Source organism: Sorex fumeus, unplaced genomic scaffold (assembly GCF_029834395.1).
Source record: "Sorex fumeus unplaced genomic scaffold, SorFum_2.1 ptg000195l, whole genome shotgun sequence".
Taxonomy (NCBI): domain Eukaryota; kingdom Metazoa; phylum Chordata; class Mammalia; order Eulipotyphla; family Soricidae; genus Sorex; species Sorex fumeus.
The window spans coordinates 14,870-35,908 of NW_026606252.1; the positions used below are offsets into that span (position 1 = coordinate 14,870).

General features: G+C 58.6%; 1 protein-coding gene across 2 annotated transcripts in view; it reads left to right on the forward strand.

The window, feature by feature from the left end:
* The first annotated feature begins 4,428 nt into the window (after positions 1 to 4,428).
* QSOX1 (quiescin sulfhydryl oxidase 1) overlaps positions 4,429 to 21,039 on the forward strand; it is a 29,735-nt gene continuing 13,124 nt past the window's right edge. For both annotated transcript variants that reach the window (XM_056108149.1, XM_056108150.1), the window contains exons 1-2: positions 4,429 to 4,803; positions 11,370 to 11,470. In XM_056108149.1, the coding sequence (XP_055964124.1) occupies positions 4,518 to 4,803; positions 11,370 to 11,470 (387 nt within the window). In that variant the 5' untranslated portion in view covers positions 4,429 to 4,517. The remainder of the gene's footprint in view (positions 4,804 to 11,369; positions 11,471 to 21,039) is intronic.

The following is a 21,039-nucleotide window of genomic DNA, read 5'->3' on the forward strand; positions in this document are numbered from 1 at the left end:
CCAGCCTGAGGAGGAGCCCGTGGGCACTGTGATGTTTGTGTAAATGGAGTCAGACGGTGCGTACCTATGCAAGCCGGGAACTGCAAGGTCCAAAGCTGGGTGTGGAACTGCTTCACCCAGCACTGCTCACTTTTTTAATTTTTTTTAATTTTTTTACTTTTTGCTTTTTGGGTCACACCCGGCGATGCTCAGGGCTGACTCCTGGCTCTCCGCAATCAGGTATCACTCCTGGCAGTGCTTCTATGGGATGCTGGGAATCGAACCCGGATCGGCCGCATGCAAGGCAAACACTCTTCCTGGTGCTATCGCTCCAGCCCCCTTTTCAATTTTTTAATTTTTTTTTTGCTTTTTGGGTCACACCAGGCGATGCTCAGGGGTTCCTCCTGGCTCTTCACTCAGGAATTACTCCTGGCAGTGGTTGGAGGACCATATGGGATGCTGGGAATCGAACCTGGGCACAGTCGCGTGCAAGGCAAACGCCCTACCCACTGTGCTATCGCTCCAGCCCCCCCGCTTTTTAATTTTTTGCCTGAAAAAAATGTCGCACCATCTCCTGGATCCCGTGTCAGGGCATTTGTCTATGGGGTGCCCTCCCCTCCCCCCACCTCCCAACCCCCACCCCCACACACAACATCCTCTGTGCAATTGAGGAAGTGAAGATATTTTTGGTTTTGCTCCGGATGACATATTTGACCAAGCGCCTTCCTCTAGGCACTGCAACTCGGTTCGTGTTACCACTGAAATCTCTCTCGGTTTGGGCTCAGCAAACTCCCCCATTCCCTGCAGTTCACACACAACACCGGAGCAGCCAAGCAGTGAAAGTTCCAGTGCTTGGCCCCTGTCCAAACCACACCACGACCCCACAGAGGAGGGGGAGGGTGGGCTGAGCAGCATCTCTGGGTCCCTCGGAAACCTAAGTCTCTCCTGAACTCACCTGGAGTCACTTCCCCATGTGGGCTTGCTTTCAGGAAAGAGAAAGGACCTGGCTAGGAATTCCTACGCCGCCCCCATTCCCAGTGCTCTGCCTACACCTCCTTTCCCCCTCCAAATCCCGTTCCCGGGTGCTTTCTTCTCTGCCACCTTTGCATCCCAGGAAGCTCTGGGAAGGACAAATGAGGCCATGGCGAGCCTGCATTGTCTGCTCTCGATTCAAAACCAGCGTCTTCCAGGAGCACAGAACGTGTGTACCCAGATCACAGGGAGTGTGCCCTGCGGCGGGTCCTGCTCGGTGGCATTTTTGCTGCCTTCAGTATCTCTTTAAGATCCATCTGATGCTCAGAGAGCCTGCTCGGGATGGGAGATACGTGCTGAAAGTAGAATACAGACTGAATGATGGCCATTCGATACCTCTATTGCAAACCACAACACCCATAAGGAAAGAGATAGAGCAAAAGGGAATGCCCTGCCATAGAGGCGGGGCCGGGGAAGGATGGGGATGGGTGGGGAGGAAAACCGGGATCATTGGTGGTGGAGAATGGGCACTGGTGAAGGGATGGGTACTCGATCATTGTATGTCTGAAACATAAGCAGAAAAGTTTGTAAGTCTGAGGGGCCGAAGTGATAGCATAGCGGGTAGGGCATTTGCCTTGCACGCAGCCGACCTGGGTTCAATCCCTAGCATCCCATATGGTCCCCCAAGCATCGCCAGGAGTAATTCCTTAGTGCAGAGCCAGGAATAACCCCTGAGCATTGCTGGGTGTGACCCAAAAAGCAAAAAAAAAAAAAAAAGTTTGTAAGTCTGTAACTGTACCCCATGGTGATTCATTAAATTAAAAAAAAAGAAGAAGGAATAATAATCAGGTAATTAGGGAAATGAAATTAGGAAGATAAAAATATTAATGAAAGGTGTCCTTTTATAGCATCTTTAATGTGTATAAAATTTTTCACAAAATAAAGCAACTCTTAGACAAAAAAAGATCTGTCCGAGCCAAAGGCCTCCAAGATTTCAAACAGCTGCATCTGAACCCAGTCATCAAATAAGGGGCCCCAGATGAGTTTTGCATGCCCAAGGACCCAAGTTTAATCCCCAGGACCCCAGGACTGTTGGACGCAAACACAGAATCACCCAGCCCGGCTGGGAGGGGCTCCCCAGGTCCTCTCTGGGTACAGCCCAGTACCCACTTCCCAAACATAAAGTTTCACCTCCCTGTTCTGAGATATCGCAGACATTTCTATCTTGCAACTCCCAGTCCGGAATTCTGAGGTCCTGTTATCAGATAACATTCTCTGCCAACCCCCCGCAAACGCTTCTATCTGGGCTCCTGTGAATCTCACAGGAACAAGCAGGTCTTTGTGATCTCAGCGAGGGTTTTCCCCACGGTGCTTCTGAGTAAACCTTTGTCCTCAGAAGTCTCGGGCCCCAGGGGACGATCCTTACACCTCCCTGGCATATGTGGCATTAGAAAGCACCTGGTTTCTACTGGCACCAGATGGGCACCCCGGGAACTTTTCCAGCCCTGGCATTCAAAGTTCCCAGGGGCACCATCTGCCTGCTGGCCCGGTGGTACCCACAGTTTCAGAGGCTGTTTGGGGAGAGGAAAGTGGGGAAGCAGGAAGTTGGACTCCCTCTGGGACTGGCTGAGGGAGTTGGGGAGGTACCCCCAGTCCAACCTGTCCTTCCTTTCTTTCTTTCTTTCTTTCTTTCTTTCTTTCTTTCTTTCTTTTTTTTTTTGCACTTTTTGGGTCCCACCCGGCGATGTTCAGGACTGACTCCTGGCTCTGCACTCAGGGATCACTCCTGGCAGTGCCTGTGGGACCCTAGGGGATGCTGGGAATCGAACCCAGGTCGGCCGCGTGCAAGGCAAACGCCCTCCCTGCTGTGCTATCGCTCTAGCCCTCAACCTGTCATTTCTTCATGCACTTGCGGTACAAGCATGGGGGAGGAAGTAAACACCCCCACGTCCACGTTTCAGCCCCAAATGCTCTTCTGGGAGGTGGAGGGTCATTACGCCATGTTTCAGATGTCCCCCCATCCCGGTTTCCTAGAGACGAACAGGAGGGCCCCGCCCCTGAGCCCTGAGCTCCCAGACCCCCTACCAGCGCCCACCGCCCCCCAAAGCCATCTCAGGGCTCCTCAAACCAGGGCGTACACAACCCAAACATCTGTTCCCCATGCCATGGACCTGAGACCCCAGAACTGCCCACGCCCCAGCCCCCAACACCAGGGCAGCTTTTGAGCGACCCCCATCCCCCCACAGACCACACCCCCCAGTGAAAAATCCTCCTGAGGACCCGCTGGGTGACGCCGTTGGCTGGGGAGGAGACAGGCCCCCTGAAGTAGCCATCAGAGCTGGGGCACCCAGGCTCACCCTTCTGGGTGCATGTTGTGGGGGTCAGGGGGAAGTCCAAGAGTCCAGTTTAAACCTGACCCTCCAGACCAGGGTGCTGGGAAGACGTTGGGACTAACTTGGTGCCTATCGCATTGTTCCGGGTTGGTCAGGATTGGGGGGGCCACGCGGCTGTGCCCAGGGGCGACTCCTGGCTCTGTGCTCAGGGTTCACTCCTGGTGCTCAGGGAATCCTGCGGTGACAGGGAGGAAACACGGACTGCAAGGCCGGCTCTGCCACCCCAGAGCAAAATTCAGTACTGTGGCTGTTGGGTATTCACAGTAGTACATGCATCTGTCCGACTCAGCATCCATCCGTACTAGGGACCCAGACCGGCCCGGGGAGCAGAAGGGCTCCCCTCATCCCTGAAGAAGAGGTCCTTAAATATCTGATCCTTACATGTCTGATCCCTGGAGGGGTCCTCACGGGCCCAGAAGCCCCACGGTGGGGCTGGGGTGATAGTCCAGCGGGGGAGGGCGTTGGCCTGGCACGCGGCCGACCCGGGTTCGATTCCCAGCATCCCAGAGGGTCCCCTGCACACCGCCAGGAGTGATCCCTGAGCGCAGAGCCAGGAGGAACCCCCTGTGCATCGCCAGGTTCGATTCCCGGCATCCCACACCGGCCCCTGCGCACCGCCCGGAGTGATCCCTGAGCACAGCACCGGGAGGAACCCCCTGTGCATCGCCGGGTGTGACCCCAAAAGCAAAAAAAAAAAAAAACAGAAGCCCTACGGTGCCCCCACATACAGGAGTACTGCCCAGGCCTCTGGGCCTCCTCTGATCTGGGGCCTGCGAGCGTCCCAAGGTCTGGCCTGCGCGCTCCGCCCCAACGGGCCTGAGCTGGGGAACCAGGCGCGCGGGGTCCGGAGGCCTCGGCGGGGCCGCAAAACCGGGGGCGCGCGCGCCACGGCCCGGGGCAAGGAGGGGCGGGGCCGCTTTGTGGGCGGGGCCAGGGGCGGGGCCCGAGGAGCGCCCGCCTCCCTCCAGGCGGGGATTGGCTGGAGCGAGCCGGCGAGGGGGCGGGGCCGGCGGCGGCGCGCGCGGGCGGGGGCGTGGCCGCCGCGTTGGGGGCGTGCCGGGGGCGTGGCTCCGAGGCCCCGCCCCCCGGAGCCCGGGCGGAGGCTGGAGGTGCCGCGGCGGCCCGGGGCAGCGACTCGCCCGAAACTTGCGCGCGGTGCCGGGTTCCCCGAGGATGGGGAGGCGCGGCCGTTGCCCCGCGCTGTCGCCGTCGTCGTCGCTGCCGCCGCTGCCGCTGCTGCTGCTGCTGCTGCTGGCGTGGGGGGGACCCCGCGCCGGCGCCGCCCCGCGCGCCGCTCTCTACTCGCCCGGCGACCCCCTGACGCTGCTGCAGGCGAGCTCGGTGCGCGGCGCGGTGCTCGGTTCCCGGAGCGCCTGGGCCGTGGAGTTCTTCGCCTCCTGGTGTGGTCACTGCATCGCCTTCGCCCCGACCTGGAAGGCGCTGGCCAACGATGTCAAAGGTGAGCGCGGCGCCCCGCCCGCGGCGCCCGGCGCGCGCCCCCTCCCCCGCCACGCGCGCGCGCCTGGGGGGTGGGGTGCGGGCCGGGGGCGCCCCCGACGCTCCCCGGGACCGCCCGACCCGGCTGCCCCATCCGTTTCCTTCCCCCCGCTCCGCCTGCGAGGCGGTTTCCTGTCTGGTCGGTTCCAGATCTCGCCGGGCTTGGCTCAACTTCGGGCCCACGTCCTCCCGCGCCCTCCTCCGGGTCGGAACCGGCCGCGGTCCAGAGCCAGGGGGGCCCTCTCGGGCCGGGTCCTGAGACTGGCCACGGAGGAGGAACCGTATTTCCTGGCTTCCCAAGAGTCCAGTTCTGAGCCCGGCCCGGCCAGGGAGGAGCCGCAGGGGACAGGCCTTGAAGGGGACAGCTCCGTGCGCGGAGATGCCAGGGATGGTTCCATCCCGAAGATGCTCCGGGGCCAGAAACGTTAGCACTCAGAGCTGGGATGCCGGGGGGACCCGATGGATGGAAGTCCCCGTCATCGGTACCCACCCAGGGCTAACCGGGTCACCCCGTCCTAGTTAAGCTGAGCTACCTTTTCCACTGGGTGAAGGGTTTGCCCGCGGGTGGCAGGGGACCCAGACAGACTGGCATGTCTGTGTGTCTGGACTGCGGGGCGTCTTGGGTACCACTTTCTGCAGAGAGGAGAGCTGGGAAAGTGGGGGGCTCCCCGACCCTCCTGGGGGCAGGGGGCTGTGTCTGTCTTCTCCCGGGAAGTGTATTTTCAGGCACAACTGTCAGGGACCTCCAGGGACACGTGTCACGGTGCCTCTCCCATCCCATCCCATCACTGGACATGTCCTTGTCTGTCCATGCCCTATTGCGCTGAGCCCAACACGTGGACTTGAGCCCCCAGAAACACTGTGGAACAGAACTGGCTGGTCGGTGTTGGGGTTCCGGGCTGAACCTGCGCACCCCAAGATTTTCGAAGTCACCTCCCATTCGGAGGGTCTCAGCCTCCAGAAGGTTCCTCCAGAGTCCTAGGAAGGGATTAGCTTTCAGCTGACTCATGTGCCTGGCCTCTCTCGCAACCTGGAGTTTTCTCATGAATTACAAATCCCGAGGCTGACCCAACAGAAGAAGTGGAGGCAGGGTCTTGCCTCAGTGTCTTGCAAAGTCTGTGATGCAGGTCCCGCCCCCAGTGATCCGAGATGGGGGGGGTGTGGGGGGCATTAGTGGTCTCCAGTGAATTGGGATGGGGGGATTTGCTTTCTGTTTGTTTCTTTTTGTTCACTTTCTTTTCTTTTTTTATTTTGCTTTTTTTGGGTCACACCCGAAGATGCTCAGGCGTTCCTCCTGGCTCTGCACTCAGGAATCACTCCTGGTGGGGCTCGGGGGACCCTATGGGATGCCGAGGATCAAACTTGGGTTGGCTGCATGCAAGGCAAACACCCTCCCCGCTGTGCTATCACTCCAGCCCCTTGTTCACTTTCACAAATATATCTCTAGGGGGCTGGAATGATAGCACAGCGGGGAAGGCGTTTGCCTTGCATGTGGCTGACCCGGGTTCGATCCCCAGCATCCCATATGGTCCCTGGAGCACCGCCAGGAGTAATTCCCGAGTGCAGAGCCAGGAGTCACCCCTGTGCATCGCCAGTTGTGGCCCAAAAAGCAAAAAAAAAAAAAAAAACTAGATTTCTAGTTGGGAGGAGACATTGAGTGATTTTTTTTTCTGAAATGGGGGATGGTAAGCCAAATAAGTTTGGGAACCTCTGGTCTTAAAAGAAACCAAGTCAGGGGCCCCGAGCAATAGCACAGCAGGTTGGGTGTTGGCCTGCCACGCAGCCGACCCGGGTTCGATCCCCGGCATCCCATAGGGTCCCCCGAGCACCGCCAGGAGTAACTCCTGAGTGCAGAGCCAAGAGTAACCCCTGAGCATCGCCGGGTGTAACCCAAAAAGAGAAAGAAAGAAAGGAAGAGAGAAAGAAAGAAAGAATGAAAGAAGAAAGAAAAGGAAAGGTTGTTGGGTGGGGCAGGAGTGATAGCACAGCGGGGAGGGCATTTGCCTTGCACACACCAACCTGGGTTCGATCCCCGGCATCCCATAGGGTCCCCCGAGCACCGCCAGGGGTGATTCCTGAGTGCAGAGCCAGGAATCAGCCCTGAACATCGCCAGGCGTGACCGCTTCCCCCTCAAAAAAATACCCAAGAAAATCGGGCCCAAAGAGATAGTACAGCGGGGAGGGCGCTTGCCTTGCCTGCCGCCGACCTAAGTTTGATCCCGGGTTACCACCAGGAGTGATCCCTGAGCTCAGAGCCAGGAGTGAACGGTGTTGGGGGACCCTATGGGATGCTGGGGATCGAACCCGGGTCGGCTGCGTGCCAGACCAATGCCCTCCCCGCTGTGCTATGGCTCCAGCCCCGGGTTCGGTCATTTCTTCCTTGACTTTTGGGTTCTCTGGGCAAGGGGGTCCCGTGGTTCTCGAGAACTGGCTCATCCCCCTCTCGCCCAAAGCAGCAGTTCCCGACGCCGTAGATGTTTGGGGAAAGGATTATGTGTCTTTTGACACAGCTTTATTTGAAATAAATAAATAAATAAAAGACCGATCCAGCTCAGAAATCAAAACAGACAAACGGAAGCATCAGCGAGTGGGGAGATAGAGGTGGGAACTGAATGAGCCGTGAAGGTGAACCTGAACAGGAAGTTGATGTGGGCTCGGGCTGGAATCTGGGGTACTGGATTAGTGATGGAGGGTGCAGTTCCTGAGACCCTGTTTCTTGGCATAGAAGCTCTGGAGTGATATCTCAAGTCAGATGTTCCCTGGGAAAGTCTGGGTAGGGACCCCAAGGTGCCGTGAGGGGGCCTGTGAGGGATTCTGGGGGGGCCCAAAAGTAGTGGTCAGGGCTGCCCAGCCCAGACATGGGCTCGGTCATTTCTTTTTTTTTTTTTATGCTTTTTGGGTTCCACCCGGCGATGCTCAGGGCTGACTCCTGGCTCTGCACTCAGAAATCACTCCTGGTGGTGCTCGGGGGACCCTATGGGATGCCGGGGATTGAACCCAGGTCGGCCGCGTGCCAGACCAACGCCCTCCCCACTGTGCTTTGGCTCCAGCCCCGGGTTCGGTTATTTCTTCCTTGACTTTTGGGTTCTCTGGACAAGGGGTCCCGTGGTTCTCGGGAACTGGCTCATCCCCCTCTCGCCCAGAGCAGCAGTTCCTGACGCCGTGGATGTTTGGCGAAAGGATTATGTGTCTATTGACGTGGCTTTCCTCCAGGCTAGCTAATCAATGGGCAAATATTTGTTGTGTGACCTTGTGTGCCGGGTGCTGTTTGCCTTGTTCAGGGCGACATGGGCACCACAACACAAAGGGACCAGCCATGGTCTGTAGCCGTGTTTGGCCAAGGCCAGGGACCTGGTGCGGCCATTACTGTGGGCGTCCAAGGCCCAGAAGCCCACATCTGCCCCGTTCAAACTCTTATCGTGGCTGTCCAGGCCTGACGTTTGTCACTTTGCAGGCCACTATTCTGTAGAATCTGTGGAGAGGGGCCTGAGCGATAGCACAGCGGGGAGGGTGCTTGCCTGGCACGCGGCCGACCCGGGTTCGATCCCCAACATCCCATAGGGTCCTCCGAGCGCCGCCAGGAGTGATTCCTGAGTGCAGAGCCAGGAGTCAGCCCTGAGCATCGCCGGGTGGGACCCAAAAAGCCAGAAAAAAAAAACTGTAAAGAAAACAGCCCAACGATAAAGATTGTCTCTTTTTCAGTTATCTGCAGATAAGTTTCTCCGGCTCGAGATTACACAGCAGTGGGAGAAGGTTCGAGAACAATAGCTCGTGTGTGTGTGTGTGTGTGTGTGTGTGTGTGTGTGTGTGTGTGTGTGTTTTCTTTTTGGGTCCCACCCGGCAATGCACAGGGGTTCCTCCTGGCTCTGCACTCAGGAATTACTCCTGGTGGTGCTTGGGGGACCCTGTGGGATGCTGGGAATCGAACCCGGGTTGGCTGCGTGCAAGGCCAACGCCCTCCCCCTCTGTGCTATCGCTCCAGCCCCTCTTTTTTGTTTTTGAGCTCCAGGCTGACCCCTGGCTCTACGTTCAGGGATCACTCCCCGTGGGGAACTGTCTGGGATGCCGGGGATCCAACCCAGGCCAAGCTGTGTACAAGGCCAAAGCCTCCCTGCTGTCCTACGGCCCGGGCCCCTAGAATGTAGTTCTCTGCACACTCTCCCAGGTCTGAGCTGGGTGGGTGAGGGAGGAGGAGGGTGACGAAAAGACTAGGGGTACCTCCCTCCCCCTGTGTCCCCTCCGAGGTGCCTGAAACAGACCTGGAGGCCTTTGAATGCTCAGGGAGGCCAAGCGTGAGATTCTGGGGAGCCTGAGAGGGCCGAGGCCAGGCCTGACTCAGCCTTGGGGTGCCTGAGGTGTGAAGCTCGGAGGAAGTATTTGGTCCAGCCCGTGACCTCACGCCCAGAGGCCGCAGCCAGCAGGAAGGATGTGGGGTGTGGGTCAGGCACCCTGAGACTGGAGGATTTAGCCCAGGGAGTCCAATCCCTACCTGACCGGGTCTCCCCTTCCTGGTCTTATGTGCAAGGCAAACGCCCTCCCCGCTGTGCTATTGCTCCAGCCCCCCATTTTAATTTTTTAAAAAATATCTTGGGTTTTGGGTCACACCTGGTGATGCTCAGGGTTTACTCCTGGCTCTGCACTCAGGAATCACTCCTGGCGGTGCTTGGGGGACCCTATGGGATGCCAGGGATCGAACCCGGGTCAGTCGTGTGCAAGGCAAACGCCCTCCCCGCTGTGCTATTGCTCTGGCCTCATGTTTAATTTTTTTTTAATTTTTGGGTCACACCCAGAAATGCCTAGGGGTTCCTCCTGGCTCTGCACTCAGGAATCACTCCTGGCGGTGCTCAGGGGACCCTATGGGATGCCGGGGATCGAACCCAGGTCGGCCGCGTGCAAGGCAAACGCCCTCCCCACTGTGCTATCGCTCCTGCCCCCAGCCACTCCATTTTCTGCCCCTTCTGGTCTGCCCTAGGGTGACCAGACAGCTTGGGGCGGCCTTTACCTTGATACCCTGAGAAACATTCTACTCCCAGCCCCCCAGAGGAGCTGGGCCTCCTCCCCACGCCCCCCACATCTGGTGCCCCGGTAGCTGATGGAGCAGCTGGGGCAGGGTCCTGCGCCTCATCTGACCCCCAGAGAGGCTCAGATTGGGGTGACGGCCCCGAATCACCCCCTTGGGCCTTCACTGGCTGATGCTTGCGGGCCTGGGGACAAACTCAGGAGGGTCAGGGTCACCTCCAGCGGGGGCAGTCAGAGGAGTGTGTTGGGCAGAGCCAAGCTTGGGGGGGCCTGGGGAGGGCAGAGCTGGAGGGAGGCGCCCTGTCCCCCCTCGGAAGTGGGGTCAGGGCCAGAGCAATAGCACAGCGGGGAGGGCATTGGCCTGGCACGCAGCTGACCTGGGTTCGATCCCCGGCATCCCATAGGGTCCCCCGAGCACCGCCAGAAGTGATTCCTGAGTGCAGAGCCAGGAGGAACCCCTGAGCATAGCCGGGTGGGACCCAAAAAGCAAAAAAAAAAAAAGTGAGGACGCGGGGGTCATGGTCAGAGTGAGTGGTGGCATGTGGGTGTGTCGGTGGACCTGGTATCACCTGTAAGCCGTGGTGGGGGCAGTGAATGGCGCAGATCCTTAATGGTGGCAGCAGGGAAGCTTCTGGAAGCATCTAACCCCACTCTTTCTGACTTGGGTCTGTGGGATGGTGGTTTGGCGGAGGGGGGGGGTGGCTAGGGGTTCTCGAAGTGGTCGGGGAGGCCAGGAAACAGCCAAACAGCCCCCCTCTGTCCCCTGCCTTCCTAGTGACTTCCGACTCTGGGGACAAACCCCCATATGGGGTGACCAGAAACCCCAGTGTGAGCAGGAGGGGCCCCAGGGCCTGGACTTGGGGGTAAGGGGACTCGCTCTCCCCCTCCCCCCCCGGCTAGGGAAGGAACCACAGTGCAGGGGCCGGTGGGGGGGCGTTGGCTGAGACCCCCAGTTCACACCCATGGAAAAACTTCCGCTAAGCGCCCTTGGGTGGGTCGGGGCGGTCCGGCCTGTGAGGGGGTCCCTGCATGTGTCCCCGTCCCTGCTGAGGTCACTCAGTGTCCCCTCACCTGGTCACCATTGCCTGGGCATCGCCTGACCTTCCGCTGGGCAGTGTGACCTGCTGTGTGACTCGGGGGGTCCTCGCTGTGCCTGCGAGTGTCCACCTGGGAGTGAACTTGGGGGGCTGTGACCTTTTCCTCGCAACCTCAGGACGGGGGCCTCACCCCTGCCTCTGATTCTGGGCCTCAGTTCCAGGCTGGGGGACCCAGTTCCCCTGGGCTGGGCTGACGGCAGCACCTCGGACCCCCGACCCCTTCTGGAACTTTCCTCCCCGCAGATCCCGCTCACTGCCCCCCGCCAGTCCCTCCAACCCTCTGTGCACCCCGGCCCCTGGGTTAATGCGGGAGCCAGAGGCCACTCACAGGTGGGACACGGGCGTCACCAAGCTTGTTCTGTGTCCGGGTGCGAGGCCCGGGGCTGAGGACTCTGTCTGTCTGTCCTTCCAGGCTGGCGGCCGGCGCTGAACCTCGCAGCTCTCGACTGCGCCGACGAGACCAACAGTGACGTCTGTCGCAGCTTTAACATCCCCGGCTTCCCGACGGTCCGGGTGGGTGACGCGCTCGGGTGGACTGCAGGGTCACCCCCCTTCCTAGCCACAGTTTGGGGTCCCTGGAGCTGCCCCCGTCTCAAAGGCACCTGGTTTAGAAGCATCAAAGGAAGAGCATTTTATATTATTTTATTTTATTCGTTTTTTGCTTTTTGGGTTCCATTCGGCAATGCTCAGGGCTGACTCCCGGCTCTGGACTCAGGGATCACTCCTGGCGGTGCTCGGGGGACCCTAGGGGATGCCAGGGATCGAACCCAGGTCGGCCACATGCCAGGCAAACGCCCTCCCCGCTGTGCTGTCGCTCCGGCCCCAGAAATACCTTTGGTCTGGTGAATTCTCTTTTGGGGGGGTTTGTTGTTGTTTTCTGGGTTCACACCTGGCGGTGCTTGGAGACCACTACCCGGTGGACTCAGGCACCCCCCCCCCCAACCCAGGTCGACCTCAGGCAAGGTGAGCGCCTTCGCCCACTGTGTTATCTCTTTGGACCCGGGTCTGTAGTATTCTAACCCTCATAGGCCAGAGTGATAGAACCGCAGGGAGGGTGTTTGCCTTGCAATGTAGCTGGCCTGGGTTCGATCCCCGGCATCCCGTATAGACCCCCAGGCTTTGCCAGGAGTGATCCCTGAGCTCAGAGCCAGGAAGAAGCCCTGAGCATCGCCGGGTGTGGCCCCAAAACAAAAGGAGAGGGACTTTGTGTGTGTGTATGTGTGTGTGTGTGTGTGTGTGTGAACGTGAGCGCATATGTGCTTGCACGTGTGCTGGGGGCTGTGTGTATATGTACGTGTGTGTATATACGTGTATATATGCACATGTGTGGCCGGGCCCTGTGAATGCGTGTGTATATGTGTGTGTGTGCATGTGTGTGTGTGTATGTGCGTGAGCATATGCTGGGGGCTGTGTTTATATGTACCTGTGCGTGTGTACATGTATCTATGCACACGTGTGGTAGGACCCTATGTGTGCGTGTGTGTCTATGTGTGTGTTGTGTTGGCGTGTATGTATGTGTGTACGTGTGTGTACATGCGTACTTGCTGGGGCTGTGTCTATATGTACATGTGTGTATGTACATGTATATATGCATACATGTGGCAGGACCCTGTGTGTGCACGCGCGTGTGTGTATATATATGTGTGTGTATATATGTGTGCATGTGTGTGTGCGTATATATGTGTGTATGTGTGTGTGCGTGTGTGTATATATGTGTGTATATATGTGTGCGTGTGTGTGCATGTTATGTGTGTGTGTGTGTGTTGGGGTCTGTGTCAGGCTCATCCCAGACCTGGCCCGAGCCCAGACTTGGGGTCCCCTCTCCAGCCCCCTTTCTCTGCTGCCTCCCACGGGTCAGGGGGTCACAATATAAGTGCCACCCCCAGCTCAGCCCCAGCTTGGGGTCTCCTGGGCCAGGACCCCCAAATGCCCACCCGGGAGTGGCCCCCTCAAACCCGGGCCTCTGGGAGTGCTCCGCGGGCGGCCTGGGGCGACGGGATCCCCCGTCGGACTGTCACGCCAGCACGTGAGGCCCCGTCACCCCAGCTCAAGCATGGTGTGACGGGAGGCGGCCGGGCCACCGCAGCTTAATTAAGGCCTGGACCAAGGCCAAGGTCTCCGGAGGGGCCGGCGTGGCCGGGCGGCCTCTCCCCACCCCTGCATCCCGCTCGCTGCCCGTGGGCAGCTGGCAGAGAACCGGAAAGACTTGGATTTTCATTGTTTCGTTTTGTTTTGTTTTGTTGGGGCGCCACACCCAGCGATGCTCACGGGGCTGACTCCGGGCTCAGTGCTCAGGTATCACTCCCGGCGGTGCTCAGGGCTGACTCCTGGCTCTGCACTCGGGAATCACTCCTGACAGTGCTCAGGGGAACCAATGGGATGCCGGGGATCAAACTCGGGTCGGCCGCCTGCCAGGCCAGCGCCCTCCCTTGCTGCCCTGTCGTTCCGGGAAAGATATTTGAAAGATGAAAGTTAAACCTGGTCTCCAGGAGACAGTCAGAGGAACCTTGACCCCTGCCTGGGAAAACCCCTACTAGAAGCCAGGTCACGGCCCGTCCCGGATTGTCGGGGACACTGGCCCATAGCCCTCAAACCTCAGCGGGTTTGGGGAAGCAGGTGAGAACCACGGCTTTCCCGAGAAGCGGAACAAACGGGCCGGAATGGTGTCCCGGGAGGGACAGTCCAGGCCTGGCATGTGCCTGGCCCCGAGTCCACCCCCGATGCCCCCTGCCCTCAGTTCTTTGAGGATGGTCTGATGGCCACAATCCCCTTCTGGGCATGGCCGGTATTTTTATTTTAAAGATAGCTCAGCGGGGAGGGCGTTGGCCTGGCACGCGGCCGATCCGGGTTCAATCCCTGGCATCCCATAGGGTCCCCCGAGCACCAGGAGTGATTCCTGAGCACAGAGCCAGGAGTCAGAGCACAGAGCCAGGAGTCAGCCCTGAGCACCGCCAGGAGTGATTCCTGAGTGCTGAGCCAGGAGTCAGCCCTGAGCATTACCAGGTGGGACCCAAAAAGAAAAAAATAATAATAATAATAAGAGGCAGATGAGCCGCTACCGGGCCTGGAGGCAGGCACAAGGCTGGGTTCTGGGCCCCCAGGAGCCCGGGGTGGAGAAACGACTGCCAGCTCCCTGGGTGACGCCTGCAGCCGCCAACTCTTAAGCAATGCGCTGACAAGACAGGCCCGGCGCGGCCGTCCAGGGTGGGGAGGCCGGGGGAGTCCAGCTCAGCCTCTCTGCCTCCAGCCGGGCAGTCCAGGGTGATTCAGGCCCAGAGGCATCCGAGCTGCGTGTGCCAGGTGACCAGAGAGCACACGGGACAGGCCCCGTGTCTCCCCTCACCCGCCCCCACCCTGGCCCCGCCCCGGCTGCCCCGTCCAGGAGGCCCAGCCGGACAGGACGGCCCCGCCAGGCGCCCACGCCAGCGCCCCAGGCCGGCCCGGCCAGGAGAAAGCTGGACACCTGCCCACGCTGCCCACTCAGGCCCGGCGGGAGGAACGGGGTGCCCTGGCATCTGAGTCTTGTTTAAACGCGGCTGCTCCGGGCGCAGAAACGTGGGATCAAACCCGGGACCTCCCAGAAGCGAGGGCTCCCGCCCGGGGCTCCCTGCCCACACCCCCTCAGGAGGGATTCTGGGTATTTTACTGATCTGGGGGCCAGAGCCAAGGGCGAGGGAGGGGGCTGGGGAGGGGATGGGAAGGTTTTTTTTTTTTAACTAGAAAGTTAGAAAAGAACCGCTACCTTTTCTGTGGTTTTGTTTGCGGGGGACACAGTTGGCTGTGGTCAGGGCTGGCTCCTGGCTCTGCACTCAGGGGTCACCCCTGGTGGTGCTCGGGGGACCCTATGGGACACCGGGGATCGAACCCAGGTCGACCGCATGCCAGGCCAACGCCCTCCCCGCTGTGCTATGGCTTCATCTGCCTCTTGACTGCATCAGGAGCCGGGACGGGCCGGTGATGGCTGGCCGTGTGGGGGGAGGGGAGTCCCCAGGTCGAAGGTTTAGTCCCACAATGTCAGTGGGGGCGCTGGTACCCCCCACCCCCCTGGAGAGGCCCAGAGGGAAAAGATTATGGGAGCAGAGTGATAGTACAGTGGGGAGGGCATTGGACTTGCATGCAACTGACCCGGGTTCGATTCCCGGCATCCCATAGGGTCCCTGAGCACCGCTAGGAGTGATCCCTGAATGCAAAGCCGGGAGTCAGCCCTGAGCATTGCCGGGTGGGACCCCAAAAGGAAGGAAGGAAGGACGAGTCTAAAATCTTATCAGCCGAAGGCTGTGTGTTCACGGGCTCACTGGATGGCACTGTCTCGCCACCTGCGTTCGGTGCTCTTGAGCCGCTGTGTGTGGCCTGAATCGGAACGGCTGTTGGCCAAGGGCAGACGGAAGAAGAAACGAGGGCCAGGCCGGTCTATATCAATAGTAGTTTATTCCAATCCTCTTCACTCCTGTCTCTCTCTGCCTCCTTCTCTCCTGGGCCCCAGTCTTGGAACCTCTCTCCTTCTGGCTCTGACTCTGGATCTCTGGAGCCCGAGTTCTCTCGCTTCTGACTCCCCTCTCCGAGCTTACGTCTTAGTTTATATAACAGTCACATAAGGCGGTGACATAAAGGTGGGTTGAATACTGACGAATCAACAAAGAGAGGTAAGACCACTCCTCCAGGAGATTAACTCAAGGATAAAATCTCATCTACAGAGATTACTCCAGGTTACTAGGAGATCCGCTCAAGGGTGGGATCCCAACAAGCGTGTGTTCTTCCCTCAGTTAGTAATCTACTTAAATAGTTGTAATAAATCTACTTCTGATATTTCTAGCAATGTCATTCTGTATGAGCACAGTAAGAGATATAAATTTAGTTTGGTCCTTCCTGAGAACATCTCACTATACATTCCGCAGTCCTCAGGCCAGGTTGATCTTCCTAGCTACAGCAAGATCCTAGTCTCGTCGTTACTTACTTTTGGATCATGACAGCATTTGTCATGCCCTCAACTTATACTTGAGTATCGTGGCGCTTTGGCCTGGCCCATTTCGATGCCAGGGTAGCTCACTGCTTGCCCTGGGTTCATTCAGTCCCTCGTCGGGACCCTGCTTTTGGGGTGCTAGGAACTAAGGACAACTGAGTCAAGAAATCAGATGCCAAGGAGTAAATATTATTCGGAGTCAATCAACTCCCAAGTTACAAAGCATAATATTAACTGTCTTCCTGTGTCCACACAGAAAGGACATTGCTTACAATACAAGTTCAGTGTTCTTAGATGGGTGTGACCTGACAAACTTAAGCTAACTGAGGAAGGACAAAAGAGTGTTATCCTACAGAGGAGCGGGAAGGAAGGAGGGAGGGAGGGAGGGAGGGAGGGAGGGAGGGAGGGAGGGAGGGAGGGAGGAAGGAAGGAAGGAAGGAAGGAAGGAACTAATCAAAGTAAATCATACTCCATAAGGCAGTATTTGTTCTCAGGGCCAGAGACAGTGCAAGGGTCAGGGCTGACATGGCCTGGATCCCTAAGGGTCCCCTGATCACGCCCCAAAATAACCCCCAAGCACAGAGCCAGGACTCGTGCCCCCCCGAACACCTCCAGGTATGCCCCTCCCCCAGCAAACAACCCTGTTTATTCTTCCTAAGCAAAGTACACATCATTTTTGTGTGTATGTGTGTGGTTTTTTTAATGCCAGCTGATTCACTAAATTCATTTTACAGCTTAATTACGGGGTAGCTTTAGTGTTTGGAAAACAAATCCCCCATCTCCCGAGGGGGCCCGTGGCGGGTCTGGGGTGCCTCCCCCGCCCCCCCCCCAAAAAAAGCAAAGTGGCACCAGAGGGGACCAGCCCAGCCTCTCCGCTTGCTGCCACTGGTCGGTGCCGCGGGTGAGGCCGGAGCGCCAGCAGAACCAAGGGAGAGTGTCACCCAGACACACTCGGTGCCCCCTGACACCTGCCACCAGACAGCCGCCTCCACCAGTCCAGCCTGTTCAGCAAACAGGCCTCCCTGTAGGGTGTGTCTCACTGGAGCTGCCCGACTGGAAGCAAACACAAGGGTGGGGGAGGGAGCGATCAGTGAGCAGCAGATTCTAGAAGGTTCTGGAAGGATCTAGAAGCTGGAACTTCTGGGGATCTGTTTTGCGCTAGACCCCAGGAGTACCACTGGAAACAAACACAGGTGTGGGGGGAGGAGTGAGCATTGAACAGCGAGTTCTGGAAGGTTCTAGAAGGAACTAGTAGCTGGGATTTTTGGGGAGTTGCTTTGCCCTAGACCCCAGGGGTACCACTGGAAGCAAACACAGGTGTGGGAGGGGGCGACCAGTGAACAACAGGTTCTAGAAGGTTCTAGAAGAATCTAGAAGTTGGGGGGGCAGAAGATTTTGTCTTGAACCACAGGAGTATCACTGGACGCAAACACAGGTGTGGGGGAGGGAGTGATCTAGAAGCTGGAACTTCTGGGGAGCTGCCTTGTCCTAGACCCCAGGGGCACCACTAGAAGAAGACACAGATGTGGGGGAGGGAGTGATCACTGAACAGCATGTTCTAGAAGGATCTAGAAGGATCTAGAAGCTGCAACTTCTGGGGAGCTGTTTTGCCCTGGACGCCAGGGGCACCACTAGAAGCAAACACAGGTGTAGGGGGGAGGAGTGAGCGGTGAGCAGCAGGTTCTAGAAGGTTCTAGAAGCTGCAACTTCTGGGGGTCTTTGCCATGGACCCCAGGGGTGCCCCTCAGCGAGTCATGGCACCTAAGCCCTGCCAGGCCCCCCCAGACAGAGCATCGAGGCGGGAGACAACAGAAACGTCCCCTGTGGGCTGGGTTGTGAGGTAGTTTCGAACACTCACGCCTCTGCTGACTGACGGGGCGGTCACTCACGACGTCCAGGCCCCAGGCCTCAGTTTCCCTGTCTGTAAAATCGAGGCGATAATATCTGCTTAATAGGATTGTTGCCGTGCGCGCATGCTGGTGTGAAATGAGGGAGACGGGTGCTTGGCTGCGTGGTGGACACAAGGGGCACTGGGAACTGGCCAGCCGGCTGAGGGGTGGGGGTGGGGCCAGTTGCTCTCTCTGCACCGAGCACTTGTGGGGAAGGAACACCAGGAGGACTTCCTGGAAGAGGCGGACCCGAGCCGGGCAGGGTCAGGCCAGGAGAGCGGAGGCGCGTGGGCAGGGCAACGGCGAGGTCAAAGTCCGCTGTGGGTGGGAACCAAAGTCCCTGGATTCTATTTCCAGGCCGGGCCTTTGGGTCCCAGAGCTAGGGCGACATTCTCTAATGTGGGTGATTGGGAAGCAAAGAGAAAGAACTTTCTGGAAAAAAAGGGGGCGGGAGGGGGGTGCCTGTGAGCCGTCGAACTGGTTGGGCTTGTGGGTCGGTCGCTGTGGGGTTCCACGTTTGCAGCCAAATCAGCTTTCATCTTGTTTTTAAAAGCGTGGTCCCCGTGTGGCCACGGCCGGCCCTGGGGAAGAGGCCTCTTTGCCTCATAGGTTTGCTATTTGGTCCGGGGGTTGGGTCTGGAGCCATAGCACAGCGGGGAAGGCATTGGCCTGGCACGCGGCCGACCCGGGTTCGATCCCCGGCATCCCACCGGGTCCCCCGAGCCCTGCCAGGAGTGAGTCCTGAGTACAGAGCTGGGAGTCAGCCCTGAGCATTGCCGGGTGTGGCCCCCAAACAGAAAACAAAACAAAATTAATTTAAAAAAAAATTAAGATGTGGGGCTGGAGAGGTAGCACAGCGGGTAGGGCGTTTGCCTTGCATGCGGCCGACCCAGGTTCGATCCCCGGCATCCCATATGGTCCCCTGAGCACCGCCAGGAGTGATTCCTGAGTGCAGAGCCAGGAGTCAGCCCTGTGCATCGCCGGGTGTGACCCAAAAAGCAAAAAAAATAAATAAATAAAAGTAACAAAATTTAAAAAAAATTAAGATGAGGGACCGGAGTGATAGCACAGCGGGGAGAGCGTTTGCCTTGCCTGCGGCTGACCCGGGTTCAATTCCCAGCATCTCATAGGATCCCCTGAGCACTGCCTGGAGTGATTCCTGAGTGCAGAGCCAGGAGTCAGCTCTGAGCATCACCGGGTGTGACCCCCAAAGCAAAAACAATAATAATAATGGGGGGTGTTTTTTAGGGTATTTTTCGTGCTCAGGGCTTCCTCCTGGCTTTGTCCTCAGTAATCACTCCTGACCAGACTTGGGGGGCCCTGTGTGTGGTGCCAGGGGTCTATCCTGGGTCAGCCACATGCCAAGTTTCAACCCCCGCCCTATCCCCCTGCCCTGAGTAACATATTTTGTTATTCGAGGTGGAAACCGTCCTATGTCATTAGCTCTGGTTTGGGGCCGGAGCGATAGTCCAGCGGGAAGGGCGTTTGCCTGGCACCCGGCTGACCCGGGTTCGATTCCCGGCATCCCCTAGGGTCCCCCGAGCACCGCCAGAAGTGATTCCTGAGCACAGAGCCAGGAGTCAGCTCTGAGCATCGCCAGGTGTGACCCCTCCCCCCCATAAAGTCAGCTCTGAGCCTCAGAGGAACTTCCCAGAATGTGTTTCATTTTCCTGTCCCCTAGAGGATAAGAAGGGGAATCCCCAGATCTCGACACCCCTAATTGAATGAAGCCACTTATCAAGGGGACATGGGTTCCTCATTTTGCTCACCGGAAGCAGCTTCCCTTGACCCGTTGACAGCATCTGACCCCGGACACTTGGAGAGATGCTAAGAGTCTTTATTTCGGGGGGCCCTGAGGGGAGGGGAAGGCAGAGGCTGGGTGCTATCTGCTCCCCCAGAGGAAAAACCTGCTGGTCTTTCCTTCATAAGGTTTTTATTTTTGTTTTTGTTTTTTTGCTTTTTGGGTCCCACCCAGAGATGCTCAGGGCTGACTCCTGTCTCTGCATTCAGGAATCCCTCCTGGCGGTGCTCGGGGGACCCTAGGGGATGCTGGGAATCGAACCCGGGTCAGCCGCATGCCAGGCAAACGCCCTCCCCTCTGTGCTATTGCTCCGGCCCCATAAGTTAAGTTTTTTGGGGTCCCACCTGCTGGGACCGTTCTCATCTCTGCTTAGGGGTCCCTGTGACGTGAAGGACCCGCACCTGGGCTGAGGTGCTTGCAAAGCGAGTAGCAGTGGCGTCCCCGCTGGGCCACGTCCCCAGCCCTCGCTGGAGTCTTAATGGCCTGTTCCCAGGAGCCCTGGGGCACCCTTGGGCAGGGCGCATGCCACCTCGGCCCTTTAATAAGGGACAAAAAATGTGCCCCGGCAAGCCTTGAGAGTGTTTTTCACAAGGGCTTCCCAGACGGGCGATCAAAGGACGCGGATTCTCCCAGGTGCCCTTCCGTGCGCCCGACCGGGGCCAGACTCCACGGGGGCCGGAGGGAACGGCCGGGTGGGCCCGTGGCAGGGGCCAGACTGGCCCGAAGCCCATTGGCCAGTGCTGATCCCTGAAGGTTGGGCAGGGGGGGCGGGATCGGAGCAGAGCTGTGCTTTTTTTTTGGGGGGGGGGCGTGGAGGTTGGAGGCATGAGCTCAGGTGACAGCTCTCCCCGCAGGGCTGTCACCTGTGTTGAGGGGGAGCAGGGCTGTCACTGTGTCCGGGATGAGGCTGTAGGGGAGCAGGGCTGTCACCATCACTGTCACCGGAGATAAGGGGCCAGGAGGGAAACAGGTCTGGGGATGGTGAGTCAGCGGTGGGGAATGTGGGGGGCGGAGCCGCGTGGGGGGGCCCAGGAGGGAACTGGCGCTGAGCCCCAGGCCGCAGCCCAGGCTGTGCACAGAGCCAGTGAGCGGACCCGAGGACAGCTCAGGGCCCTTCATTCATTCATTCACTCATCCTCTTGTTCACTCTCACTCACTCTCTCATTCATTCACTTCATTGTTTGGATCCTGCAGTCCTCGGGAGCTGCACCTGGCTCTGTGTTCACAGGGGTCGCTCCCAGTGCTCAGGGGGCCCATGCGGTGTTGGGGATCGAACCCAGAGCCCCACACGCGAGGCCTGTGCTTGGCCTGCGAAGCTGTCTGAGACGCTGACCTCCTCAGAGCCCAGGCAGCGTCTGGCTGGGCCGGGCCACCCCCGAAACGAGGGGAGAAGGCCACGCGAGGAGCACACTGACTTCCTGCCAACACAACT